This window comes from Oculina patagonica, chromosome 2, assembly GCF_052425735.1.
Source record: "Oculina patagonica isolate OP01 chromosome 2, crgOcupat, whole genome shotgun sequence".
Taxonomy (NCBI): Eukaryota; Metazoa; Cnidaria; class Anthozoa; order Scleractinia; family Oculinidae; genus Oculina; species Oculina patagonica.
In genome coordinates this window covers 2,627,126-2,648,647 of record NC_135759.1, presented here as the reverse complement: position 1 = coordinate 2,648,647, position 21,522 = coordinate 2,627,126, and the positions used below count along the sequence as shown (strand labels likewise).

The following is a 21,522-nucleotide window of genomic DNA, read 5'->3' as shown; positions in this document are numbered from 1 at the left end:
TACGGTTCGTACGAGTCGTCAAACAATGAGTTTAAGAGTCGTACGGTTGGTAAAGTGCATATGATTATTGTTAGTTTTAGACCACATGTAAACGCCGGGTTCTCCAACAAACGCCCCCGGCGTTTATTTTAAAATGTTCAATTTTGACCAGGCTTTTATATGAGGTCGGGGTTTAATCGGGGTTCGGCGTTTAATAGAGAAAATAAAGTGGAATGGATGTATATAGGATTTAGCGTATTATGATTCCTGTGCCTTACAAGCAAAGAAACGTTTGTTTTATACAGTGTTATATAATTTTGGATCATCTAACTACCAGAACGAAAAATATGCATAAAGTGTGTTTGGGTTCCCATGTTTTTAGAACGAAACATAAACATTGTGTTAAGATGACTCGATCGAAATAAATGACGTGCTGTATGCCTTTCAAAAATGTCTTATAACTTTACCATTTCTGACTCGATTTCCTTCAAACTTTCGCATTTTACTCGAAATTTATCGAAGAATAATACACACGTCAATATGTCGATGTAATTATCGTGAGTTTTGCGCGATGTTAACTTTATTGAACACACCTATTTGGATAAAACTGCTATTTACAGAAAACTGAGCGCTAGGATTTCGTTTTAACTTCTGCAATTAACTCATTATAACATCTTATTATGACTCTCTAAGTTTCCGAGAAATCGTCGGAACAGAAACCTCGATACAATTTGATCATCAAAATATTAATCTCGGGCAAACTTCAAGGCTTGGAACGCTCCAGCCCTTCCACATTTTGCCCAAAAGTACCATAACCGAAGACAAAGAAAGTTCAATTCATCAGTTTTGTTAGCTCCAAATCACATTCGGCTATTTACAACGATGAAAAAGTTTGAGCAAAAATTATAAACTCACCATTTGCGTCAAAATGTAGGAAGGTCGCAAAATTTACGTTTTTCTAAATTGCATAAAAACTAAACGTACGAATTGCTTAAAACAACCGGGCCATTAATTTGAACATCTTACACAAACTTTGCGCTGCTTTACGTTTCTGGAGCTGCCTTGATTTGGATGAAATAATGTTTTAAAGTGAAGCACTACTCCAACCCTATTGTGAACACGGCCAATGATGTTGTTGTTTGGATTCTGCAGCTAACGCTATGCAAATTTCCTTGGAATTTACGAGAATTTTAAAAATTTGCACATGGATACGGGGGGTGCATTGACAGTGTTCAGTTGCTTCATGTTCTGATGTAAAAGGTGTCCTTAATTTATGCCACATGAAATTTGAAAAGGGTTGGTAATAAAGTTGAAATTAATACATTGTAGTCTGTTTATTGTTATTCAAATAACCGCTGTCTTGTGGGGTAAAATCATGAAAAACCTGTTTATATGGAGTAGAGTTGTCCCTGGTAGGAGAGTCACCCTTTCCCCCGCGCTATCTTTTACCGAGCGTTTATATGAGAAAGTTGTCCCTGTTGACCGAGCCAAAACTTGGCCCTGTCGGCTCAAAACACTGGCGAGCGTTATTTTGAAATATCTATTATGGCGGCCCTTTCTAAAATCAGGAAGGCTGAAACATCGACGAAGACTATTTTGGACACATTTACTGCCGACTTCAATGTTGTTTTGGCCGATTGCTGCATTTGCGCATGCTCCGCATGTGTCAACTTGTGCCTGGTAGGCGAGGCAAAAATAACCAAACTGTTTATATGGAAAAAAGTTGGCTCGCTCCCCAGGGTCACCCTACCTTCAAAGCGAGTGACCCTCCACCCAGGGTCACCCTGCCCCCCGAGCCAACTTTGCAATTTCTCATATAAACAGTTCACAGCTATTTATAAAGAAACGTATGAAAAGCTCTCTCGCCCGGGGTGGCTCGGTATGGAGGGTAACCCTCCTACCAGGGACAACTCTCCTCCATATAAACAGGCCCTTAGTAGAGGAGACCCCTTATCCATGTGTGAATTCTTCAAATTCTAATCAAACCCAAGGAAATTTGCATAGCGTCAGCTGTAGAATTCAAACGACAACATGGCCGTGTTCAATAGAGAGTTGGAGTAGTGCTTCACTTTAAAAAAATAATTCATCCATATCAAGGCAGCTCCAGAAATGTAGAGTAGCACAAAGTTTGTGTAAGATGTTCAATTTAATGTTCCGGTTGTTTTAAGGAATTCGTACGGATAGTTTTCATGTAATTTAGAAAAACGTTAATTTGCGACCTTCCTACATTTTGACGCAAATGGTGAGTTTATAGTATTTGCTCAAACTTTTTCATCGTTGCAAATAACCGAATGTGATTTGGAGCTAACAAAACTGATGCATTGAACTTTCTTTGTCTTCGGGTATGCCGGGTACTTTTGGGCGAAATGTGGAAGAGCTGGAGCGTTCCCAGCCTCGAGGTTTGCCCGAGATTAACTTTTTGATGATCAAATTGTATCGAGGTTTCTGTTCCGACGATTTCTCGGAAACTTAGAGAGTCATAATAAGAGCAGTAGTTTAGATCCTAGCGCTCAGTTTTCTGTAAATAGCAGTTTTATCCAAATAGGTGTGTTCAATAAAAGTAGCATCGCACAAAACTCGCAATCATTACATCGACATATTGGCGTGTGTATTAATCTTCGATAAATTTCGAGTAAAATGCGAAAGTCTGAGGGTAATCGAGTCAGAAATGGTGAAGTAATTAGACATTTTTGACAGGCATACAGCAGGTCATTTATTTCGATCGAGTCACCTTAATAAGCGTGTTTTGTGCACACTCTTAGAACGAAAAATATAAACATTCAGTTGCGTTTAGTATGTTTCAGATGTTTCGACCAGGGAAATACTGCGGACATACATGTTCATTGTGTTTAGCGAGCTTCGCTAGCACACTTAGAACGAAGAATATGCATTTACTAAAGCGTGTTCGGGTTGAAAAGGCTTTAGAACGAAAAGTACGTGTATTTGTTTACCGTGGGCCGTGTACGTTGGGCTTTGACGCTCCCAGTGTTTACCAAACGAAGGATATACGTTTTCTAAAGCGAGTTCAGGTTCGCACGTTTTTAGAACGAAAAAAAAGTGTATTTGTTTACCGTGTGTTTCGTGTTTAACATGTGTCGGCCATTTAATACAAGGAACAAAGAATATACATTGTGTTTACTGTGTCGAAGGATATGCATTTTCTAAAGCGTGTTTGGGTTTGCACGTTTTTAGAACGAGGAATATACATTGTGTTTAGTGTGTTGTGTTTTGCGAGTTTCGCTAACTGAAAACACTTATATAGAACCAGTAGAATCTGACGGACACATTGCGTTTAGCGTGTTTGGGCCATCACACGCTTTTAGAACGAAGAATATACATTGTGTTTACTGCGTCGAAGGATATGCATTTTCTAAAGCGTGTGAAATATGGCTGCGGTCACATCTAGACTACTAACTATAGTTAAGACGGCGTTAACTATAGTTAGCTATTTCGGTAATGTGACCGCTTCTCTGTTCACCCTAACTATAGTTAGAAAAGTTACGCCTCGCTGATCCAAAACAATACAGACTAACTATAGTTATACCCAAGCAAGGTTCATGGGTTAGTCTTAAGTTTACAAACGAAAAACCAATCAGAATGCGACTATTCTTTTCGCGCGTGCGAGATTAACATAAATATGCAAAACAAAGCGTGAAGGGATGGAAAAAAAGAAAAACAACATGCCAAGAAAAGTGAGTAACAGTAAAAATAAAGCTTGAATTCTTCGGCGTCTAGCATCCTTACATCATTTTATTTTCTTAACGCCGAGATGCCGTCCAAAAATAGAAAAAAAAATAGAGGAACAACTAGACACAGATCAACAACAACAACGGCTGTCATGAACTAACTTAAATTTGAAATTATTCAAAAGCTAATCAGAACTAACTATAGTTAACTGCATTGGTGTGACCGCAAAGACGACCGAAAGCACTAACTCTAGTTAAGTATGACGTCACGTAACTTGAGACTAACTATAGTTAAACTTTAGTTACGTCGTAGATGTGACCGCAGCCATTATGCTTGGTGTGTTTTGATTACAGTATCACGCTTTATCACTAATGCTATGCAGTTAACAAACTACACGAGTCGTAAACTATTGTTTCACAACTCGTACGAACCGTACGACTCGTACGATTCGTAGCACTGTTCAGACCCACTAAGTCTCACTAATCATACTAAGTGTCACTAATCATATGCACTTCACCAACTGTACGACTCGTAAACTATTGTTTCACGACTCGTACGATTCGTAGCACTGTTCGGACCCACTAAGTCTCACTAATCATATGCACTTCACCAACTGTACGACTCGTAAACTATTGTTTCACGACTCGTACGAACCGTACGACTCGTACGATTCGTAGCACTGTTCAGACCCACTAAGTCTCACTAATCATACTAAGTCTCACTAATCATATGCACTACACCAACTGTACGACTCGTAAACTATTGTTTCACGACTCGTACGAACCGTACGACTCGTACGATTCGTAGCATTGTTCGGACCCACCAAGTCTCACTAATCATATGCACTTCACCAACTGTACGACTCGTAAACTATTGTTTCACGACTCGTACCAACCGTACCAACCGTACGATTCGTAGCACTGTTCGGACCCACTATGTCTCACTAATCATATGCACTTCACCAACTGAACGACTCGTAAACTATTGTTTCACGACTCGTTCCAACCGTACCAACCGTACGATTCGTAGCACTGTTCGGACCCACTTTGGCTCACTAATCATATGCACTTCACCAACTGAACGACTCGTAAACTATTGTTTCACGACTCGTACCAACCGTACGAACTGTACGATTCGTCTGATGATTTTTACGATCCGTATCAGATCGTGTATATTGGACGTGTATAGAGGCGTTTCTGTTACTCCGGCTTACTCACTCACTCGTTCACCCACACACTACTCCGATCGTGGCATACATGTATCAGCTTAGCAACTTTTAACAAATACGTTCTAAAATTTAATAAACAACGGTTAAGAAAAATTATTTCCAAAATTGGTCAAAGGTGCGAAATTGTGTGTCAGTCGGCTCTAGAGAAAAATTCACGGCGCAAAGAGGCAACAAAGAACTAACAATTAGAAGAATACCTCACTACAGATTAAAATCCAGTACATCGAATTGGTTATACAGGATTCCAGCTGGTTTAACCGTCGCGTAAACAAAAGATAACGTATGATAAGCGCCACCAAATAGGTCAAACATTTAAATATTAAGGAAGGCTGAATTTGGCTCCTCTGCTCCCTGTGGACCACTACTTCCCTTTGGAGAGAAAGGCGCAATAAAGATACAGTATACTGTTGCAGGGACGGCGGAGCCGGGGAGGCTGGGGGGGCTTTAGCCCCCCCCCCCCCCACTTTTTCCGAAAAAATAAAGACTTACTAAGAGAAGAGTCTCTTAAGCCCCCCGACTTCAAGTCACTAGTCAGCCCCCCCCCCCCCCCCCCCCCCCCCACCTGGAAAAATGCTCCGCCGTCCCTGTGTTGCTGTTACTGTTACTCACTCAATCACCTCCCTCTGGCTGAATTGGTTGTTTACAACTCTTAAGGTATTAACTATCTCTGAGATTCGTTCATCCATCTGTGTGTTAAGTGAGAAAAAAATGTTGACAAATTGTTATTGTTATGCTATCAAGAGGTAAATAAACTACAAACACTCAATCTGACTCAATTAAAGCAAAACTATTTAGTTCGTAATTAACACTCTCTACAATTCACATTGTAGAGTCTTTAATCATATGCAACGAGATTTTCACACGCATTCTCAATATATATTGAACTTATCAGAATCTGACTTTTTAGAATTTGATAATGATGAACCGCGATTCATCGAAACGTCATTTATTTTCGCTGATTTTTATTCTAAATTGTATAACGAAAGCCTCCGTTATTAGACTCATATTATGTCAATAATCAAGAAAGAATGAGTTAAGTACCACTGAAGGAAGGAATTTTCAATATAAATAGATGTTGTGGTCAATTGATTCAAGAACAATAATTCACGTGTATATGAAACAGAGGTGGTATATGGAAGAGAGTTGTTCCTGGTAGCAGTGTTACTCTCTCCCCGAGCCATCTTTTGCCGAGCGTTTATATGAGAAAGTTGTCCCTGTTGACTGAGCCAAAACTTGTCCCTCTCGGTTCAAGACTGACGAGAGTTGTTTTGAAACAATAAGGAACTTTGGAACTTTTGTTCTTATTATCGTTGTTTTGAAACGTCTATTATGGATGCTTTTTTCTAAAATCAGGAAAGCTGAATCATCGACTAAGACCATTTTTTTGGCTAATTTACCACCGACTTCGATTTCAATTTATCTGCAATTTTGTTTTTTCTGATTGTAGCGTTTGCGCATGCTCCGTATCACCCTATGTGTCAACTTGTCCCTGGTAAGCGAGGCAAAAATAACCAAACTGTTCATTGGAGAAAAAGTTGACTCGCTCCCCAGGGTCACCCTACCTTCAAAGCGAGTGACTCTACACCCAGGGCAACCCTACCCCCCGAGCCAACTTAACAATTTCCCATGTAAACGGTTTGCAGCTATTTATAAAGAAACGTATGAAAAGCTCTCTCGCCGGGGTGGCTCGGTATGGAGGGTAACCCTCCTACAAGGGACAACTATCCTCCATATGAACAGGCCCTGAGAACTGCTTTGTTGTTCCTGTTGCCAAATTTTTGTCCAGCCCCTGCGTTTTTGTTTCTTTTGACGTTGCTGTTCCTTTGATGAAGTCGTTTATAAATAATATTGCCAAGGAAATGTAAATTGTGTCTTAGTCAAATAACTGATCCTCTTTCGATTTGTTTTGTGAAAATTCAATTAAGTTCCCTGAAAGAGAGAGACTCTGGGAACGAGGTTGGAGAATAATTTGTTTTGACATGCGCTGAATGGCGTTTTAAAGAACCTTTCTGTCAGCACGTGCGGTTTAATATCAGAGTCGAGTGTTCGAGTGAGTGAGGGAAACACGTGACTTAGCGAATGATCCCTACAACCTCATTACCATTCGGTAAAAAGCGAAATTAAAGTGGCAAAATACAACATTTTCGCAAAATCGCGAAATTAAGTGTCGCGAAATATGCCCACTTCAAAGTGTCGCGAAAATTTCATGTAATAAGGTATATGAAATTTCCCGATATAGAAAGGGAAAAACTGCCTGAGACGTTTGATGATCGCGGTGAAAATCCAACAAAAAATCGTCCGACTCGCATGCCGGCATTAAGTGATGACGTCATTTCTAACAGCTACAGACAGGAAGTAATTCCCGAAAGTCCTTATGGGATATTTATGGGATATGATGCTCAATGCAAGGATGCAAAGTGAAAGGACAGTCAAGTGAAAGTTCTCTTCATTCTTCGGCTCAGCGATCAACATGGCAACTTTGTCGCAAATCACGCGGTTGGATCCAGAGCTTTTGCAAGGGAAATTCGACCTTGAACCGCGTATCTGTTATGACCCGAATCAAAAAGAAAATTTGCTCTTCTTATCACCACTCGTGCTCCTTGAAGATTTGGAATTGAGAGAAGGAGGATTTCAGGAGAGAGGAGCAAAGGAAGTTTTGAGTCGCGTAGCGAAGCACATCTGCGAATCAAAAGATTCCTCGCTATTCCAAGTACCGGAAATAACCTACTTTTACATGGGATATGGAAAGAATTCGGAAAACAAGAAATGTCAAATGGCAATTGATAAGGAGGAAGCCGAAGTCTGGATGAGCTTCCTGAATCTGTCGCGCTTTAGCCGCGAAAGAGACCCCGCCGAAGAAGACGAACAGTCGACTGCAGAAGGGGAAGAAAGCCGTGAGAGAGATCCCGCCGAGGAAGACGAAGGGTCAGCTTCAGTTGTGGAAGAAACTCCCATGGAAATTGACTTTCCAACACCAAGGGATACACAAGCTTTAGATCTTGAAGACTCGGTTAACCCAGGCGACAATGGGCTACAAATTCCTTTGAAAGGCTCCTACATGTTATTGTTTTCGATCCTGCTGATTTTCTTCGAAAAGAAAAACCGGAAGAAATCAGAAAGTTCGACAGATGACGAGCCTAAGATTGGTGCTAACAAGATCTCTGATTTCCTCTTGTTTTGGAGCCTTCCTTATTTACTTAATTACACTAATCGGAAAATAAGAGAAATCATCACGCACCACAGTAATAATAACCGTGTTTTCGATCAATTTGAAAGAAAGTCCACATTTGACATCATCCACGATGCAATGTTATCCTGCAAAGTTTCACCTGAACTTAAACATGCCATCATGACTAAATACAAAGATTTTTATGGCACGGAACAGCTGGAATATGAGTACAAGTTGCTCGTGACTGAAAATGGTGCACCGATAATCCTTGTCCCAAAGCGCTACAAAGTAACGCAAATGCCAGCAGAACTTCAAGATATTGGTAGCAGATGGAGAGAGCTTGGTGATGTAAAGCTGTTTCACCAGTTTATGAGCAAGCTCATTAAAAATAAGGAAATTCAAAAGGATTTCCTTAATTCTTTACCTCTCTTAAAACATCGCCAGGGTGTGGACTATGCAATTCTCCTCCCAGATGAAGAAACATTCAACGAACTGATCAGAGATGTAGAAAACAACAGTGCTGAATATTTAAGTAGTCCTACACGTGTTGAAAAGCAGGGACGTAACCTAATTGCTCCCCGCATTTGTTTGGTTACAAGTACAGAGAAGCATTTGGCTGTCTGCTTTTCCTATTTGCAAGGTGGGTGTTTGTCATTTGGCTAAAGGCCTGGCAAAACAAGGAAATATGTTTCCATAATTGTTTCCTCCTTTGCCATGCTTCCATGCCACATGGAAACAGGAAATATTTCTGCTATGTAGCAATACAATACAACACAATGTTTAATGTGCTCATTACACTTAAGCCATGGTTTCCATGCATCCCGCAAATATGACTAGCAAATCTGCGGGAACGCACCAGCTACAATCCCGGCCAAAAGGGTTGAGACACTTTGCTAATTTTCACCAATTTTGGTACTACAGCTCATGTTTGTCAATCCCCGCTCCCCTATTTCAAAGTTGTCAATGTTGTCGTGTTATGAAAACAAAGCCTGGTGAATTGCAAACCCCGTAAAACAACATTGAGTTGGGGGAGAGGGGGATAACATGTTTTTAAAAAGCTTGCCAGTCAAGACGTTCGCGAAAATCTGTGAAATGCGTTTGTCTCAACAGGTTTCATCCGGGATTGTCTGAGGTGTGTTTTAAGGAATTTTGATAATCTACATTCGTTTGGTAATCTAAGGAGCCAAATTTATTCATTTCAACTCGAATTGCTTTTGTAAAATGAACTTCACCACCAAATTAGTCTACACTAAGAATTTACAAGCCAAAAACTAGAGTCCCAAGTGACTGACACAGAAATGTTGTGTTCCAGGCAGCCGTAGATGCTCTCGTAGGTAGAATAAGCGTGTTTCTAGACGGATGCTGATGCTATATTGATTTGAAATTTCTTTTACCGAAGAATTTACTCTAGAAGAATGGGTAGAAAGTATTGTGCAATAATCAATCACTGTAAAAAGGGCAGATAGCACCTGCACGTGTCGATATCCCGCGTTACCGGCGGGAAGTGAACACTTGAGATCCCGAGATTTCGGAAAGCAATGATTGAATCTAAGTAACAGTCGGTTAACAGTCGGTTCACTTTGTATGTTGAACACAACCGAAGCGAAAAATAACGGTTTACAACGGTTCACAACGGTTCACAACGACAATAAAAGATGATCATCACAGTTCTTTTATAAATAGCTGTGAACCGTTGTGAACGGTTTGTTAACAGTGAACATAACCACAGATCCTCTTGTGAACCATTCAAAATCACAGTATTTACAGTTATTAAACTTTCTAGTATTCAACTAAGGAATAATGATTCCATTTGGGACAGAAAACTGCGATTTAGTATATAAAAACGTCGTTTGCAATAGTTTCATATTAACCGCCGGCCCGTCACGCGTTATTTAATTTGTCACGCTTGAGACATAATCGGGTGAAGCCATTGCTATACTTAAATCCGCTCAAAAAATGTGGTTATTACAAAGATAATTCTCGTTGTTTTTCTTTTAAATGCTAAACATGTTCCATTTTGTTTTGTTTTCTGCACTGAACGTTGTGGTTTCATAAGGAAATTCAGTTTCAGTTACACTCTACTGGCTTGTAAATCTAAAACCGTATCGGCAAAGTGTTACAAATTGGTCTTATAAGCACCAGTTACGTACATTTAAAACTCATTTTCATTTTTTCTGAAGTTTCAAAGGTAAATTCTTTGGTAAAATGACATTACGATTAACAAAGCATTAGTATTCGTCTACAAATAACAGACCTATTCTACCTTGCTACCACAGCATCTAGGGCAGCGTTGAAATGCCACAGGCCTGCATCAGTCACTAAGAAGCTTAAGGCTTTTATTTGACTCCTAAAATTTCAGTGTAGACTATTTCTAAGACCAAAATCATTTCCCAAGAGTAATTCAAAGAGAATTACATAATTTCGGCGTTTTTAGTTAGCTAAAAGAACTGGGATCCTCAAAATTATCCAAACACACTTCAGACAACAGCATGGCTTTGTTGGTGATTTAACTGTTCATGTTTCTTTGATTCTATGTTAGGAAATACAAGCAAAAAGGTAGCTGCTTTGTTCCGAGCCATTGGAGCTCATTATTTGGATCATTTTACCCTTGTTCTGTTGCATGGATTATGTCTTAATCCTCACGATCCACAGTGCAAAGTTGGCAGCCTTTATCCTGTGAGCTGTGCCAGAAAGGTGTTGTTTAAGGGCAGCCGACTAAAGAAGAAAGGAGAAGAGAAATCAAAAGAGAAGAAAGAAGAAAAGAAAGACTTCTCAGAGGGTCAAGGTCGATTCTGTAAAGCTGAATTTCCTGAGACTTACAAATCGTTTGAACAAGAAGTTCGAAGCAATCCCAAGGTAGACGATCTGATTAAACGGACCGAAGGCAATTTGAAAGTAGATCCAGCATTTAACCACAATGCACCTGTCGTAGTTGCATACTCCAAAACTGCCTGTGCAAAAAAGTTAGGGGGCGACACTCCATTTGGTGCCACATTTGCACAGACCAAAGAGAGCTTAGAAAAGTTCAAAGTAAGAGCTGTCAATTTGGATGGATTCTTACTCTCCATGATTGCAAAAAGTGGGCGCAAGGACAACATTGCTCCTGTCCTGGCCATAAAAGATGTTTGTGGAAAGGATGGTAGTTGTTTGCCAAATCAAACAGAGGCTATCAGGAGCATTGTTGTCAATTTTGCAAGAGCTGTTGTTGTTGCTGGTCTCCCTAAAGGTGAGATTTTGTTCTTGTCATAACTTTCTTTGTATACAGTTTGAAAATAATTATAACATGCCAGACAGAACAAGGGACATTTATTTCATTGCAACTCTGTTAAATTATTAGTACATGTATATATGTACATGTATACTGAATTAAAGGGGTGAGGGCATACCCCCCTCCCCCTATGTTGAATTTAAGGTCATTTTTCTTTGCTTTTGCTCAGATTTACCCCACTTCTATATGCAGGGCTCAATAAAAGTCCCGTCTGGTCGTCCAGGACAAGTAGTTTTCAAGGCTGGGCAAGTAACTTTTCACGGTCACTTGCACGACGGGCAAGCGTCTGGGTAACACCCTCCATCAACTAAATGACAAATAATCAGAACTACAGACAATGTAAAACAATTGTTTCGCAATGCTCAAGCTGTGAAAAATGTCAATTGTTTGTTAGTCACTCAATCGCTTATAAAATAAAATGATTTTTTCTAACATACTACAGATCTTAAAATATGTTTTTTAAGTGCATTGAAGTGTTTTCCGTGACGGCTAAAATTTTACTGTGTTTGTTCAAGCGTAAAATATTGCAAGTTGGTCTGGGCTGAACAAACTCGCAAACTTCCGCATCCGTTTTGTTGGGAAATACGAATACAAAACTTTAACTTGAATGAACAGAAAGGCTCAATCTACAATTGGATCTAAACAAAAGTGTTGCAGTGTTGCATCCAAATTTACAAACTGAACCAGATACTATGTTCCTAATCAAAGAAATTGAAAAAAAAATATGTGAACAAATTGCACAAAATTCGCAAACTACTTCCTTGAACAGTAAACTACTTCCTTGAACTTTTTTTTCCTGAACTTTTTTTCTTGAACAGTAGTGGCTGTTTCTTACACTGTAAAGTCGAACCTCTCCTTAAAGACACCTCTTTTAAAGAGGACAAAAATTCATAGAAACTCTACCTCTGTAATGTAGATACCTCCATAATGTGGATGCTCTTCCTTTTCTCTTTGGTGTCCATATTGTAGCCTGTGTACAGCCGTCCCTCTCCACTCAAAAAAAAAATCATGGAGGGAATGTCTGTGTTTATAGCATCCTTAATCGAGTTTGGCTGCAGGTGGTTTCCCCGGAATGTGTGGGAAATGTTCTGATTGGTTCTTAATTACACGAATACCATTCATAAATGTGTTGTAATTGCCTTTAATTTATGCAGGCCATACGTGTAAGCTTGTGGTGTTCAAAATTATTTTTGCCTATTCAAGCATTTGACCTTTTGCTTCTCACTTGTTTCTGAAAGGGCGCAATATGCTGTATTATTTAGAGCCAATATAAGAAAGAGCCATAGTTTGGTGAGGACTGTGTTGTCCTTTCAAATTTACAACAGTTAGTTAAACAGCTAGTTCGATTTTGGAGAGCAAATCTTTCATGTGTTTGTGAGACCGAAGCTGCAAAATGATTTTGCTCCGTGAGCGGTCCAGAAAAAAATAAAATAGTTTATGTGAAATTTAAATCGGGAGCAGCAGGATACTGGAAGCGGATTAACGACACCATAACACAGACATTCCCTCTGCGATTTTTTTGAGCGGAGTGGGATGGCTGTACACAGGCTATATAAATCATTTAACTCTTGTAACAGATACCCACAAGAGTTAAATGATTTATATATGGTATAGCCTGTGTATTATTATTACTATTACTATTATTATTATTATTGTTATAATTATTATTATTATTATTATTACTATTATTACTATTATTATTATTATTATTATTATTACTATTATTATTTAGTTGGGGCATTTTTTATAATATTATTGCTGGCTTGTATACCAATATAAATTTTATTATTGATGTTAAGTGTGTTTTATGCAGTCTATCCATCTGAACCGGATGAAGAAGACAGAGTTGAGGTAGAAGAGGATGATGAAGAAAGTTCTGATGATGATGACGATGATGACAATGAACAACTTGTCCCTTCAGGAGCAACCAGTTCTGGTGAGAGTGGAATTGTAGCCAGCAATTCATCATCCGAAACAGCAACAATAGGTATGTGAATCATTCTCTGCCATGATACTTCAAACAGATACGGTACCATAAATTAAAGCTGTATTAAGCCCATCCAGGTTTTTTTTTGTTATTTTTAAGACCTTGCATTTGTGACCAGTGGCTAAAAAAAGTGGAGGGGACCTTGTTTTAAACCATAACATCAATGTAAGAGCATTTAGATTTTTATGTAACACGCGAGAAATGAATTATTATTATTATTATTATTATTATTATTATTATTATTATTATTATTATTATTATTATTATTATTATTATTATTATTATTATTATTATTAAAAGTGTCATGTTGCCAATTACAAAGGGCATCCATTTGTGGAACATGAAAATTTTCATCTATGTTGGATGTAATATTTCAAAAATGAGTGCAAGTGTTTTACTGGGGTTTCCAAACATGAGAAAAATGATGATAGCCCGAGGCCATAGCTCGCCAAGGGCTTTAATTGTTTAAGTGTACAAGAAGATTTTTCCTTGCACAGTCACAGCCTAAAAGTACACAGTACAAAGACAAGTGGGCCATTAAAGTTTTCACAACATGTTGTTCTTTACCGCTGGATCAAAGTGCATGTGTTCGACCTAAATGCAGGCATGCAATTGGTTTATCACTTTATGAATTACAGTAGAACCGTACCCCAATTACTTGAAGGGAACCGAAAAAAAAAATTAATTCAAGTTTAATAGCACCATTAGGCCACCGTGCCTCCCAAGTTGACTGAAAAGTGGGGTCAAATCCAAGGGAAATGGAAGTTCGAGTTGGCGGGGTGTTCGAGTTATCCAAGTTCGAGTTATCGGTTTTCTACTGTATTAATAAGTTTATAGTGAAGCTTTAAATATGTTTTACATAGATGCACTTAAATTCAGTTAACTTACTTTATTCATTGTCGCAGTCAAAGCAGGTACACCTGAAGATGAAGAATTAGAGAGGCTGGCAGATGGTGTTGAACGTTGGAAGCCACTTGGGCGGCGACTACAAATTAAAGATGCAAAACTTACTGCATTCGAAAGAGAAATTCCTGAATTCTCTGAACGGGTGTACCAAATGCTCTCCTACTGGAAACAAAAAAATGGAAAAGCTGCAACTTACCAGATTTTGTTTAATGCCTTAAAAGATGATTTGGTGAGCCACAGAGATTTGGGTGAAGAATTTTGTTGTGAATGTTTGTAGAGTATATGTAGTCAGGGTTTAAAATTAGCACTTACACAGGGTTTTCAGGTGATGTTTTTTTTGGTGTAGTGCAGTACCGTCGCTTGCATCTAAGCGTGAACACGAGCCGCCGAAACATGATCTAATTGGGTATCAAACGTGGCATGTTTCGTCATGAAACATTGAAGTTTACAAACCGTAACGACAACTTTCACGTTCAAAATGCTCACCATAAACACTGAGAAAAGGCGAAACTTTGCACCAGAAGTGATTCAAGTGAACTGACAAATGCATATCGACACAGATCAGGATCAATTTGTTGAAGGAAGTCTTGATATCCAATCTTTCCGCCATTTCGACTGTTTCGAAACCGGAATGTGTTGAAGTTTTGGCGCGAAAGTTGCCGTTACGGTCTGCTAAACTTCAAACGTTTCATGACCAATCATGCCACGTTTGATACCCAATTAGATCATGTTTCGACGGCACGTGTTCATGCTTAGATGCAAGCGACGGTAGTTTGGGAATTCACTTGCCCAGGTGGCAAATACTGTGACAAATTATGTTTCTAGCCCTAGGGCCTGGGGGGGGGGGGGTACTCTATATTTTTCTGGGTGGGGGTGTGCCGCTGGGAATTTGAAGCCCTTACCCTATACCAGACCATGTTCAGCTGATTTTTGCAACCCTATACTAGACTAGACACTGAAAATCCCTACCCTATCCCAGACTTGCATTTTGTTAGAACTGTATCATTATCAGTGTTTTAATGGAAAACCATCTGTGAACAACGATGCTGCGATGATATAATTTACGTTTAAGAAGGCCTCTTCCTCTTCCAAGTTTCTATTCCTATTCTGGACTTACTACAGATCAGTTTTCCGGCAAATGATACCCTATTCTAGACCAAAACTCGCTGATTTCTATACCCTATCCCAGACTAAACTGCTTGAAAACCATACCCTTCACAGCGGCACATACCTATATAGCTCATATATGGGAGTGCCCCCCCCCCCCCGGGCCCTAGGGTAGTAAACTGTGTAAGTTGTGAAGTTATACAACAATAATATTACAGGCCTATTTTGACTCAGCCTATATTTTTAATTCTTTACAAAACTTAATGTGACATGTAGTGTATTTGAAATATTTATCCTGATAAACTTTTTATAAAGGAGCTATGTCATGGGGATTTTGCAGATTTTTGGAACTTGTTAAGGAAGATATAACGTTGATAATTTTTATTTGCGGATAGAAATCAAGCTACGGCTATAAATATCGATTTTTTTTGGAAGATGCGTGTAAACAACTTGAAGAAGTAAGCTTTACTTATGCTAGTTGCAATTGCAATCCGTTTCCATCCGAGCCATTAGCAGCCAAAGATGCTTGTTATCAGTTTCAGTGCTCTAATAATTATAACAAATGGACTATTATTTTTAGGTTTCCTACAACACAAATATAAACTTTGGCTGCTCAAAAATCTGATAAACTCTGTGACATAGTCCCTTTAAATGGATCTTTGAACACTCCAAAGACCTACTGTTACATCAATCTATACTTATCGTGCCTGTTGTTTAGCATGTAGCAAAACGGTGGTTAGAAAAATGTGTTAAGTAAAATTTTTATTATGAATAATTACTTTTAATTACATATTTACAAAAGATAATGTAGTTACGGGTATTTAACATGATAACTGCTACCACAAATCATTTTTGTAGTGTAGCAATAATATTATTGACTGCCAAGCAGTTTATTTATGTCAAACATGCATTACTTGCTTTGAAAACATGACCGCTAACTGTTTTTATACAATAAGTGAAGTTTACAAGTGGTTTATTGAACCAGTAAGCAAAAACAGTTCATTGTCTGTTGCTTACATTTATTTATCTTGTTAGTGCACACAGCTAAGTATCACCCGGGGGGGGGAGGGGGGGGTGGGTACTTCAGGGAAAAAGTGTCAGTGGGGACAGTTATACCACCAGGTCTAACATTCAGATGAAAACTCTAACAATTCTGTAACGTTTGCAAGAACAATGCCAATAACCACACGCTTGACTTGCCCCAAAAAGTACTGCAAGAATGACAGAAAAATACCCAAATTGCCAGTAAGAGACATGCAAGACATACCTAATCATCTCACTGATACCTTTTTATCTTGAGTATCCTCTACTCCCGAAGTGTGCACTCTAAAAGCATTTTTTTTTTTTTTTGTATATTTGTATATTTTCTATAACTGGGAGAAGAATTAACAGGACAATGACCCTTCATTTCCCAGTAGTTGAGTGAAAAGGGAGTTATAGTTATGCCAAAGTTAATTAACCAGTATTAATAATTGTATATGCTAAGTAGAAAACCATTGTTTAAGGTTGGTATTAAAAAAGTATTGTCTCCTTTGTTTGGAAAGTAGATACTTGCATTATTTTTTTGCAGGCATAGACTTTACCTCCCCTCATGCATGGGTTGTTTTGTAGCTCTTCTTTTGTTGCTACAATTCGGCTAGCTGATCTAGAGCGATTTTTACTTGAGTGTCGAAAGTGATTCTCTTTTTCTGTGGTTTTGCATTTTAACGCATAGTTTTTGGTTTAAAAAACTTGTGCCACTTTCTCAGCCAATCAGAAGTAAAACCAAAACCAAACCCAATCGTGACTCACTCGCATGGTTTTCCCGCGCTTCGTGCCGGCTACATGTATTTGCTTTGAGTTTTGATTGGTTCACTAGATTGTCTTTATCCTTTGTGATTGGCTAGAGTAATGAGTTTGGTCTTTGTTTTACGACACTCTAAAGACACTTTTTTATATATTATTCATAGGTTAAATTAATAGAGACTTGAAAGGTATGACACCCGCATAAGTAGTGGCAAGATATATTTTACAGTAAAAAAGAATACAAGATCAATAGAAATACAGACCTATAACTTTCACTGTCACAGTTTTTAGCTCAGAGTTTGTAACACTGTAAATATTGTTTGATAATGTATATTTATTTTTTATAAATAGTGTGTAGTTTTAAATTTAGAAAAAAGAGACCTCCAATAATTAGTTTAGAAATTCACTCCAAGTGGTTAAAAAAAGTTATTTCTGTTAGCTTTTCTAGAAATAAAGAGCCTGTCATTACATGTGATGTATGGATATATGGTTTTATGTAAGGGACGGACCATTATTTTTTGGAAGGGGGTGGGATGAAAAATATTGAAAAAAATTGTTTGTAGGGCCTGGAAAGACAAAATAAATTGTTTGAAAAAACGATATGTATAACAAAAAATAGTAAGAATTTCGAAAAAAAAAATGTTTCCAGAGGTGCATGAACTAAAATAAAAAGTTTGCAGAGGAAAATTTTTCATCCCCCCCCCCCAAAAAAAAAAAAATAATAATGGTCCCTCCCTAAGTAAACATTTTCTACTGTAGCATTTTTTTAATAATAAAAGACAATTTTATTGTCAATAAAGTGACTTTGCTTTGTGTGTGTAAGCATGAGAACGCAGACGTATTTTTGGCTGTCGTTTCTCTCCGCCGAAAAGTAAGTCTTGCAGCCGGAAATACGTCTGCGTTCGCAGGCTTTGTATGTGTAGGGTACAATGAAAGGTGGGGGTGAATAAGGGTACGCAAATCCGCCGATGCGGTCTATGTTTTGGCCAAATGTATTAATCCGCCACTATTTTTGTTCAAATCCGAATCCGCATTACTTGAAAACTGAGTGGTATAGGTCGGTATAGTTTCAATCAAGTGGACAGCAGATAACAGGCAGATAATCCTCCGTGTTTTAGGCCATTTGATCTCATTCGTTCACTGTAATTTGTAGCGATTGACCTCGGCTTGATTGAACTGGTCGCGATAAATGCCCCTTAAAATACTGAATTTTGCATCTTTTGATTCCAAATCGTGATCTACTGTAAGCCAGATAAATAAAGTTCACTTATGTTTTGTTGTTTCAGTATTTTTTGCGTGGTATTTTGTGATTTGATGGGGTTTTGAGTCCGTTAATATAATTCCTCGCTAGCAGCGGGGCTAGCCGTTGCCGCCCGGCCCCCCACAGGCTGATCACCCTATCCATGTGTTCGCGGTGAAATCTAGGCTCTTATAGTCCGGCGGCTTAGCTCCTGAATTGTGCGATTTTTGATACAAGCACCAAACTTTGCAGGATTACAAGCATTCGCATACTAATCAATTCTTGATATAGTGCCAACGCCAATTTCCTATTTTCAGCTAGTAAACAGCAATGAAATTTTCAGCCGAGAGGCCCCCCTGCCCCCTCCCCACAAAGTATTTCTTCTTGTACTTTTATAAATCTTTTATTGTTGATTTTCATTCATAAATACAGATATGAATGCTTTTAATTAGGCTTACAATTGTTATTTTTTACCATCTGTTTGATACCAATAATTTAATAGGAAATTATTGCATGGGAAAAGATTTTTCGTTCCCCGCCCTCTGCTCCCTCGCGTCTTTTGTTTTGCGCTGGCGTCCAGGTCTCTCGCGATCGGTGAACCGTTCGCTAACAGAAGAAAAATAGGAAAATATAGGGCTGTGAACAGTCTAAATTACAGCATTTCATTCTACATTTTGTACGTGCGACTGGGTATCACTACCTGGCATAATAGTATTTGTCGATAAACCAGGACAAACAAATAGTTCACGAAATTTAATTGATTATAACCCTATCCAGACCGGGAGGGGCGAAAAGTGCCCGCGCTGACTTTGAAAGCTTATAACTTTTTCAAGATTCAACCAAACGCTACCAAACTTTGCGAGTTTATCTAAAATTTATCTGGAAATAATTTGGTAGGGTAAGTTGTTGTGTCAGGAACTTGACGTCACCATGGCAACGGCATTTTGACAGGCATGTTTTCCCAATTTTGTAATTTTCGTGTTTCTATTAATGAGAAATAATTTTAATGCAACTATTTTCATCCTTTTACGGTTTTTAAGCACAGTTTTATTGATTTTGAGTACTTTGCAGTAATTTTGGGCGGTTTTATGACGTTTTGGAAAAAATTCGAAATCCAAGATGGCGGATCCAAGATGGCGGCTGTTTTGACATTATGATGTAGTTGTCACGTCATGTGACGTCATCTTCCCACGTGACGTATACCAAAAGATAGGTGTTTGGACATACTATATATTCCCTAAGTTTCATTGTGATTGCTTAAATATTCTGGAAGTTACGGAGGTCTAAAAAGATCCAAAAAAACCCGGTCTGAATAGGGTTAATAAATTAAGGTTTCCATGGAAACCGGTGTTTTTCGGGCTTGGCACTATATCTGAAAAAACTTCTGTTGGTGACCACTTTCATTGTGCCAAGTTTCATGCTTGTATCAAAAAGTGCACAATTCAACTAAAATTTTGAGCTAAGCCGCCGGACTATTACTTCGTGTAGAAGACACAGTTCACCTATAACAATAGAGAACAAAAGGACAAAAAAACGAGGAATATAATAAAAACAAAAGGTTTGCGATGCAGTATTCGATTGTGACGTGTTCTGTGCTACACGAAGAAGGAGCCAATCTCTGGTGACAGCTAGAGATCGCCGAATTATAGAAATTTAAGAAACTTATTGCGGTTATGAATAAAGCACTAAACAATACATATTTAGGCTCATCGTGATCTGGATATCTCAGTTAAGTTAAATCAGAAACCCATAAGGGTTGATTTCTGGTTAAATAAAATGTTAATCGACTCGTGAGTGGCCTAAATTTTCGATTTTTGGTCTCACTTGAGCCACGCCCACTTTGATTTGTTTTGAGGGTTCTACATGACCTACATGTATTCAAAATTTCTGGCGGGCATGACCTTTTCTCTGTAGTCAAGTGAAACCAAAGTCAAATTATCTTGGGCGAATTCGCGTCAATTTTCCCTTGGGTACAAGTCTGTAGTGTGATTATCGTTCTTTTGCATTCGCGAGAAACTTGCGCGTGCATTCACGATCACAGACTACACGTGAGCCTGCTGGCCGGTCAGCAGGCTGACTTTTCCCGCGTAGTAGTCTTGCAAATGCTCATGGGTGTTCTCTCCCCGCTTCGACTGAAGTAAGAATATCGACGAGAAAGTGGATTGAGCACAATAATATACAAGAAATAAGACTAGTTTTCTTGTATGAAACGTTTTGGAGGTGAGAAAGGCTTTTTATTAATTTCGATTCATGCTGATTTTTGGTAGCACTGAGATCAAAACAGTGACGAATCAATGTTATAACAAATAGCTTGCAGCTGCTTGCAGAGCCTAGACTACGAGCAGTCCCTATTTTTTCGCAGAGTCCGTTGAGCATTCGCCTAAAAAATAAAGGACTGTGCGAAAAATAGGGACGAGGCGCGGTCATTTATTTTTTTAGGTGAATGCTCGACGGACTCTGCGAAAAAATAGGGACTGCTCGTAGTCCTTTTATTCCGGTTGGTACGAACCGTCTCTTACCATTTGAATTGTACGAATCTTCCGTTTCCAGGCCCTTTTTAGCACCTACGCGCGGTTTTAGAGAATTTTTTTAAACAGGAAAAGCAAGCTGCCTGTCTCTGGTATTCCACGTTGGAATTGTTCGCTAAGGATGGGCCGATACAGGTTTTTCAAAACGATACGATATCGATACGATATTTGCCTTTTTTATCGATATCGATATCGATATTATGACGTCATTTCCGTCCTGTCGTCATTGGTTTGTCACGTGACCATACAAAGGACAGACCTGGCATTATAAATGTTAGCCAAGAATGTTGACTTTGGTCTTTTTGTTCCACTGTTGAATCAGCAATGTGTGGACATCAAGTCAAGGCAAGAAAAATTCAAATATTGACAAGAGCATCAATATTTCTTTGAGAAAAATTGCATTTTTAAACCTCAGGTGCTGACCAGAAGACCGCTGGCTCAGGTCACGTGTGCAGTATCGAAAACGTATCGAAAGTATCGATACTTTTAAAAATTGTCAAAATATCGGTGTATCGAATGTTTGGTATCGAGTATCGGCCCATCCTTATTGTTCGCGTGTTCATATTTTTTTCTCGGGACAGGATCTAGCTCAAAAGTACAAAATGTTACTCGACTGCGAAATTTACTCGGTGCATCGG

At 38.7% G+C, this 21,522-nt stretch overlaps 1 protein-coding gene across 1 annotated transcript; it reads left to right on the top strand.

Annotated features, from left to right (window-relative positions):
- Positions 1 to 7,361: 7,361 nt before the first annotated feature.
- On the top strand, positions 7,362 to 14,501 carry LOC144640649 (uncharacterized). Its single transcript, XM_078499744.1, has 4 exons — positions 7,362 to 8,703; positions 10,603 to 11,289; positions 13,145 to 13,318; positions 14,224 to 14,501. The coding sequence occupies exons 1-4, from the start codon at positions 7,365 to 7,367 to the stop codon at positions 14,499 to 14,501; spliced, it is 2,478 nt and encodes an 825-aa protein (XP_078355870.1). The 5' UTR covers positions 7,362 to 7,364.
- Positions 14,502 to 21,522: the final 7,021 nt, after the last annotated feature.